The sequence below is a fragment of the Xyrauchen texanus genome, chromosome 2 (genome assembly GCF_025860055.1).
Source record: "Xyrauchen texanus isolate HMW12.3.18 chromosome 2, RBS_HiC_50CHRs, whole genome shotgun sequence".
Lineage (NCBI taxonomy): Eukaryota > Metazoa > Chordata > Actinopteri > Cypriniformes > Catostomidae > Xyrauchen > Xyrauchen texanus.
The window spans coordinates 28,378,085-28,386,671 of NC_068277.1; the positions used below are offsets into that span (position 1 = coordinate 28,378,085).

At 37.8% G+C, this 8,587-nt stretch overlaps 1 protein-coding gene across 1 annotated transcript; it reads left to right on the forward strand.

Moving 5' to 3' along the window:
- Positions 1-554: 554 nt before the first annotated feature.
- polr2m (RNA polymerase II subunit M) lies at positions 555-2,666 on the forward strand. The gene is given in 4 exon segments (XM_052141366.1): positions 555-665; positions 1,342-1,452; positions 1,454-1,529; positions 2,523-2,666. Coding segments are annotated over 4 exon segments (378 nt in total). The 5' UTR covers positions 555-618.
- Positions 2,667-8,587: the final 5,921 nt, after the last annotated feature.

Sequence of the window (8,587 nt, forward strand, 5' to 3'; positions counted from 1 at the left end):
CAGTTTTTTAAAAACGGCCTCTGGTCTCCTTGCCAGTATTCTCGTTGGATATTCTTGGTAGATGGGCTCTGGTAAAGTCACGTGTACAGAGGCTCTTACTTGACCATTTGTTTTCAAAATAAAAGTGAATCCTGTGAAACTGTGAAATAGTCAAGTCAAGTGTATTGTAATTATCATTACAGACCAAATGTGTGTGTATATATATATATATATATATATATATATATATATATATATATATATATATAGGCCTATATATATATAAATGTGACATTATTGACATGGCTTCATTGTCGTCACTTATTTCGACACATTGTGATACAAGTGGATTCCTAGCATCAGTTTTCAGTCATGTGGCGCAGAGTGAAAGTGCCAGTGTGACATTTTTACTGATTGTTTATTCTTCGCTCCTTTGATCATGTCGGCAGAGGGAATGGCACTGGGCAAGTGGATGATCTAAACAGCAATAGAAAAGATGAGCTCTCTGAAATATTCTCACAACAAGAAAAGTTGCTTTCTAATAAATAAGCGATTGTTTTTTATCCCCTTTTATTATCCAAGATACAAACAAAGTAAGCGTTCAATTTACCGGTTAGATGACTTTCAATATTAAATATTATGGATCATTCCAGATTCACTGGTGCCCTTTGTAACCTGCCTATATGGTGAGCACTTACTACTAGTTGTAATACTACTAGTAAAATTATTTGGATTAAATGTCGCATAGATTTAACTTTAGTAAAGATCAGTGCTTTCTGTCAGTGACACTGTACATTATGTATCAGCTATTGTACATTTAGGACAATTAATGATTCCATTTCCAGGCAAAAAGTTCCCCAAATTTGTAATATACTATATCTATCTATATTTTTTACATTGTTCATTGTTTGTATTTGTGTTATCTGTTCATGAGATTTATTCAGAGCCTCCCAGATAAGGGAAAGAAGATCTTTCTCCTGGACATCTGGAGGAGGAGGAAAGAAAACAAGCAAATTTAATCTCTGTCCAGGCATAATTTCAGGCTAAATATCTGCAAGCCCTTGCCAATCGAAGCATAGATAAGCATTTCGACTCAAACTCGGACATGATTATAACATCCCATGACATAAAAGAAGCCAGCTGTAAGGAGACTATTAGACCTTTTATTAGACTGTTGTTAACTCTGAATAAGTTTACTGATCTACAAGAAGATGAATATGGTAGAACTCTTCACCTATGGTCTCGGGTTTACTTGCCCCATGTCATTTGTTTTCTAAAATGTAACAGCTTCAGAAATTTGGTTGGACTTAAATAGTTTAGTTTTTATAATAAATTGCAACATTGTATTTTCTTGTCTGTCAGGTTAACAGTTAAATCAGAGTCTTCATCAGCTAGTCAGGGCTGTGGCAGCACCTCACCACTTACTGCAGAGGCCAGAAGAGAGCGAGACAGAAAACACCTGGATAATATCACTGCACCATAGTGCTGCCCAGCTGCTGTCATTAGAGGAGTCAGCTGCCCTTGTGCAAGAGCAGACCAGAAAGTACCAGGTAGGTTGAAAATGTCTTGCTCAATATAATTATCGCTTTGAGATCTGAATAATCAAAGTGATGATTAGTGATCCACCAATATATTTGTTTTTTTAATGACCAATCCCGATATCTAGAGAGCTGGATGGCTGATAGGCAGATATATATATATATATATATATTGTATGATATCACACATAGTAAATAACTAGCACACTGGTCTATTAATTTTGTAACACAATAGCATGTAACAACAAAGAGAACTGTGATTCTTTGTTTACATGCCTCAGTTGACTCCTTAGCATACCAAAAAAGTTATTCTCGGTGCGTTCACAGCTTGCTAAACGAATCCTCCAAACAGGAAAATAGAAAAATAGAAATCTACATGTTGTTTCCGAATGTTCAACCTCATGAAGTCAACCTCATTCTGTTGGCTGAATAATTTCTGACAAGCGCCTTACCCCATCAGACATTTATTAATTTGATAGGTTTACTTTCCCTCTAGCACTACTGATAGCACATTTAGGGTTGGTGTTTGCATTAGGGGGCAGAGTTAATCAAATATGCATTTCTGTAGACCGTATTACATCATTTACAACTGAAAATACAACTCTCTTTTGGCACCACTCTGTGGACATTTTACCCAGAAAATGAAACTCACACATGCCTATATGTTCAACAACACTTTCAACTTTGGCCACTGAGAACAGTGATTTGAATTGCGCTAAGCAGAGACTGATTTCAGCTGCTGAACTTAAATCCTCCTTTCGCTAATTTCACAGTGCTATCAGTCTGCAAAAAAGCTCTTCAAAACATGCAAGAACTGCAACTTTCTATTGATACATGGCATACCAGTACATGTTGAGAGGAAGGGCTACTGCAATACTCCCATAACTAATTCTCCAGATAGTATAAATCCTATACATGTTTGCCACTTTGTGTGTGGGTGTTCCCGTCTCATTCATTATTCAGGAAGCAGCACATTTATGTAATTGTGTATGCTGTTTATTTCAGGAGTTGCAGGCCAAACCAGCTGCCCAGAAGTTGGCAAATGGTATAAGTATGAGGATGGAGAGTTACAACCCAGAAGATGGCCCACTGGCAGCCTACAGAGAGGTACATGAGGATGGAGCCCAGCTTTCTTCAGAGGAGGACTGATCGTGGGGCCCTACAGGGAGGGCACTGGCTTGTTGATATGTTTGGCCTCTTGCCTTGGACCAGCTCTAGGCCCAGAGCCCATGCTTCAGGACCCTGGAGAGAGGCTTTCAGCCTGAGGACAAGAGAAGGGCTCTTCATGAACATCACTGACAATGTTTTCAGACAGAGAGTAAATGCAGATTCTGTCCATTAAGTTAAATAACGGCAGGTTCAGTTAGGTTGAGTGATTGTGTTTAGACAACTCAACTATTTTCTTGTTTTTTTTTTGCTTATGGAAGTGTTACAATCTTAAAGTAACAGATTATCTCAGCATGCAGGTGGGGGGGAAAAACTCTACCTTGACAGTTTGAGATTCAAAACTTGGAAATCACCACACCTATTGTCTTGAATAATTACATTTCATGCTCTTTTAAGCCATTCTTTTGGGTGGGTGGAACATGTAGAACTGTTGTAGAACTGATAATGTAATAGAATATATTTGTATGACCTTTCTTAGTGTTTATTCGAAACAAAAACCTCTGAATTAACCTCTGTAGCTTTTGATTGGCTCTTTGAATTGTAACCATCGGATATCAGAAACCACAGTTTCATAAACTAAAGGTGGAAGCACTTAATGTTGTGTCACTTGAGAGCAACATCTTGGAAAAAGTATTTCTCCCCCCTCCGTTTTTTGCGGCATTGTTTTGTTAACCGCCCCAATGGTTTGATTGGAACAATCAGTGAGCCATCGTTTGAAGAGAGGGATGTTATCAGTGCAGAAATCTGTGACATGCCTCAGATGATTAATATATGTTATGTGAAATATCGAGGCTTGAAGGAATTAGACCAATTGGTGGTTCATCTGGATTGCATTTAGATCGTGTTACTGCATAGAGTGGTAATGCATGCTGGGATGGCAACAGATAGACAGACGTGACTTATGGTGAATACAATTTTCAAAACTATAAACTCAGATAAGAGACAAATACACTTAACGCTCACTACTAACCATATATTCTTAACATGTATACTCTCTCCTATGCTCTCAGGTTACAAACAGTGTTTTGTTTTCTTTACATGTGATTTAGGGACAAGAGGAAATTTAAATCTGTGCTTCTCTGCAGTTGATGACCTGTGATAACCTCTAGTAATTGCTTCTGCCTGTTGATGGGGACTGCTGCCTCAAACAGAAAAAAAAAGATTCTCACACATCTGGCAGGTTAGTGTTTAGACACTGTGTGTGACGAACTCCAGAGTGCCTTACCCAGACGTCCTATGATAAATATGTCATACTTGTCCAGAAAGAATCTCCTCTTTACTGGTATTGATTAAGACTACCTTGCTTAAAGAGGAAAAGTGACTGTTACCAATTAAACACTGGATTCCTGTACTGATCAGTGTCTGGACTTGAAGAGTTAGTCGTGAGTACATAGACATGCCTGAGTTGGAATCAAGTATTCATTCTGCAGCCAGTGCCTTTAAGTTGTTCTTTTTGGCTGTCATTTTTGCTTGCCACGCACCCTCATACCCATCAACTCAGATTAATAAACCACTCATGGAGTCATCTGCAAGTGGTTTTCATCTACTACAAGTGTGAAATCTTGCCCCAAGAGAATGGACCATTTGTTTTTAGCAATGAGGCGAATGGAAGGATTGTGTATATTTTCTTGAAATGCCTTTTTATAGACTTGTCCCTATGAAAACAGAATGTGTTCCTGAGGCAATGATTGATTTTTCTGCTTTCTTAGACATCCTAATCTTTCATCTTATTTAATGGCATTTTGATTAATCACTGTTTTGAGAGATAAATATGTTATTGTACCTCTCCCAAGTCCATCTTTTTAGTGTACCTTGCTCTAGATCCAGTTTCACACTAAAGCTCAGAGCAGGTCACATTCTCTCAATCTCAATAACACTGGCACAGCTGGCACAGCCGGCACAGCCCATGGAGATGGTATTACAAATATAATGATGCTGTACTGTTAAAAAATAAATAAATACATATATATATTATTATTATTATTTATTTTTTTAAAAGGGTCCACCCTGCTGGTTTAAGGCAGTATCAGCAGATTTAAGCTCTCCAGCCTGACCACCTAAAAAAAAATACCCAAATCCAATTAGCTCACCTGGATGGGTGACCAAATAACACCACGCAATCAGTTTAAGCTGGTTTTAGCACCTTTGTTGTTGTTTTTTCCAGCAGGGCATACAACTTTATCAACCTTTTTCAATAAGGATAAAATTCTCTCGTCATTTTACCATTCATCTATACAGCATGTTGTTTTTTCCTCATGTTCTGTAATACAATGCCATCTGGTTTTGATTGAGTAATTAATCATAGTGGTTAGCTGCACACCACAGAACAGTATTCCCTAAAGCCATCCTGATTTACCTTCATTTTTTCAGTACTGGATGTTAAGCTCATTTAGACAATGACAATAAATACGTTTAACACTACTAGTATATTTTCTTTAAATCTATGATACGGGTATGGTTTTGATACAGCAGTGGTAAATGCAGGAAGGAGAGGGTGTGTCAGTACTTAGAATAAGAAAACCTCACTATTGACTGTTGGCTGTAGAAACGTCTGGATTTACGCTGATGTCTCGGATCGGGTTTGGAAAATGAGAATGTTGTGATTGAGGGCGCTGTAGAGAAAAACACTGTTTATTACACTGTTTTTATTTTTGAAGTGCAGAAAAAGAAGATTCACAAAAAAAAAAAATCTCAGGTATTTTTGTTGCTTTGATTTGACTTTTTTTTTGATCCTCATAAAAAATTGTAACATGAAACAATCTCTTGGATTAAATTTTGTATATAATCTAATCTGATTGCTTTTGGATTACTTTTAGATCTAATTCTTGTTTATTTTATGTCATATTGGCATTTTAGTAGGATACACATGTACCATTTTGACAATGTTGCTTAAATCCATTAAGGAATATGTATTTAATGGATACAAATATGAGAATAATTGTCTTTTTGTGTGTTTGTGTGTGTGTTGTGTGTTTCTGAGTGAAATAAAAAAGGCCCTTAAAATGTTGTTAATACTGCTGTTTCCTAATCCTATAAATATTGTCACAAAAGCAAAAGTGCATTTATGTACATTTTTGAAGCCAAGTACAAAAGCAATTTGCAGAAGTAAAACTAACTTAACTGCACTACTGCAATCGTTTCAGCATATAGTATATGTGTAATTATGGCTAATGGCTAGTATTAGGTGTATGTGTCCAATTCGTTTGCAAAGAGGCTCATAAAGGGTTTTGAGTTTTTGGTGTCTGTGCTCCAACAGAGGGCCAAATAGTTCTGTGAATAGACAGAAGATGGCAGCAGTGTTTCTGTGTTTTACATTTGGAACAAAAACCTCTTTAATGTCTTGCTGACTGAGAGGATTCATGTCCTGTATATATTTTGTCTGAAGAGGTTTTTAATTAAATTATACTCGGCCATCGGATCCTTCTTATATTGGTTTTTAGTGCAATCTACTGGTGAACTCATTAAGATGATTCAGCATCATTTTGTCACCAATAATGGCTTCAGCTCAAGTGTTTCAATGGCTAAATCATCTTGAAAGTGTTATGGGTAATTTGATACATATTTATGTTGAAATTGTGGTTGTATGTTTAGCTCAGAGCTCTAATAACTACAGTATATAATGTCAGGCTGAGAGGGCTTTATACCTGCAGAAGATAACATTAATTCCTTCAGACAAGCTCTGTCAAATCTGGGGAAAATCCTACGGTTTCAAAACACAGTCCACATCTACTTAAACAAACTTTTGCTCAAGGAAGTCTGCATAACAATTACGAGATTGCTGGTCCATCTCAAAAGCATAGAGATAGTTAGAGTGGGATAGATGGGTAGATAAATAACCGCCAAAAAACTGCCAGCATTCTGGTAAGCCACTGTCTGGGCTGGCATGGCTGTAAAGCCTGTCAAAAACTCATCACGGTGAGGAAGCCGTCTCAGCAGGGATGCCTTGAGCTGCCAGGGCATGGTGGGGGAAGAATATAGAGCCGCTTGCCCAGCAGCGTGTGATCATAATGAGGAGGAAAATTCCCATTCTTGTATCGAGATTAATGTAACAACAACGAGCTTTTGTCCAATTTCTTCCCCCCTCTGGTATTACTCAAAGCCTCCATTCCCCTTGCCATCCATCAGTGATACTGTGAGCATAGAGTTACTCGATACAGTTGGATAGTTGTTTTAATACCCTCTGAGGTGGTTTTTAGGGTAGACATAAATATTGTCCTAGCTTCTGATTCTTTAGTAAGCCGAGGAAAATCGATTTTGGTTACCAAGCATCCAAAGTACCAGCTCTAAGCAATAAGCCTCTCTATCTGTGTACATGTGTACATAACGTCAGCCTCAAGCTGGCTTGATGAATGCAGTGTAATGCTGTTTTTAATTATTTTCATTCTATTCAAGTGAAATCATGCTTCCTCATTTCTGAATGCACCAATTGACAAGTACCAGGAGTGTGAATTAGCAGCTACTTAGGGAATACTGCCAGACATTACAAATGGAGAGTGCTAACTTCATTTACAGGGTCATGAAATACAATCGCTGAAATGTCAAATATTTTTATTGCCTACTTACTTAACTGTTTTCCAGGTGGAAGAAAGGCAAATCATAGTGAAACTGGAATGCTGTCTTTCTCTGTAAGGTACTTTGGAATTGACTGTCCATACTAGATCATGGTTTTGCCATTTTATTACATATTAATTTATTTATTTTTCCTGTGGTCAAATTTGGTTGTATCGGCATTGGTTATAAAGATATGCTCACTGGGACTTTGGTCTTACAACAGAAGTAAAAACATGCTGTAAAACAAGGCAGTTCTCTGTTGCCCAGCTCATAACAATTACAGGGTCTTGATGGAAGCATAGCCATGTTTATGTGCTGTAATGTCCTCATGCCAAGACAACCATCAAAGTGCTGAGAGTCATGTTGTTTTTGATTGGATGTATGTGTTGACTTTACTAGACTGCAGTATGGCTTAATAGATGTCAGCGTATATGTGTGTGTGAGTGCGTCTGTTTGTGCACCTCCTAATTTGTTTATTTATGCAAGCGTTCACTCCACAATCCGTCTGTCATGAAAACTGGAGGCTCATCTCCTCAAACTGAAAACATATTTTTCTAATGAGGAAAGAAATCCCATCCAATCCAATAATGATCTTAAGCTGCGGAAAACTGACTGTAGTACAATTTGATAATTAGATTTAATTTACTTTTAATTTACTTCTTTCTCTGTTTTCTTTTAAGATGTGCTTTATCCATGAAGAGATTTATAACAGATTTGAGTTTAAATCGGTGTGCACATGCGTATCCTTCCCTTCAAACACAAATGGCCTGTTTCTAATGTAATACTTAGCAAGAAATTTAATGAGGGGAATGCAAAGAAACACCTCTTAGTTATTGCCTAAGTATTGACTCATAGGGTGTGGAGTTTATCTGGTGCTTTGACTATATTTTAACGGGATGTTTGTCTTCCTGTGCTTTTCTGTTCTATGCCAATGAAAAACCAAACATAACTGTAATAACATAAATCCACACAGGACCATGACAATTGTTGAATATATCACAATTTGGCAATCGCTCATAGCCTCTGGACGGTAATGCTGTCCTTTACAGGTGCCACAGTTTAGAGTAAAAAAAACAGAGCAATAGAGGAAGGAAATGGCTTCCTTCTCCTCTTCTTTTCTTTTCTCTCTTTTTTCTCTTCTACACCCATATCCCTGGCAATGCTCTCCTCCCCTCACTACTTCTCTTCACTCCTCTCCTCATGACTCCTTACCGCTCCTCTCTGCTTCTCTCCTCACCACTCCTTTCCTCTCCTTACCACTCCTCTCCGCTCCTTTCCTCTCTGCTTCTTTCCTCACTTCTCCTTTCAGCTAATCTCCTCTCCTCACCACTCCACTCCTCCCTCTCTGTTCT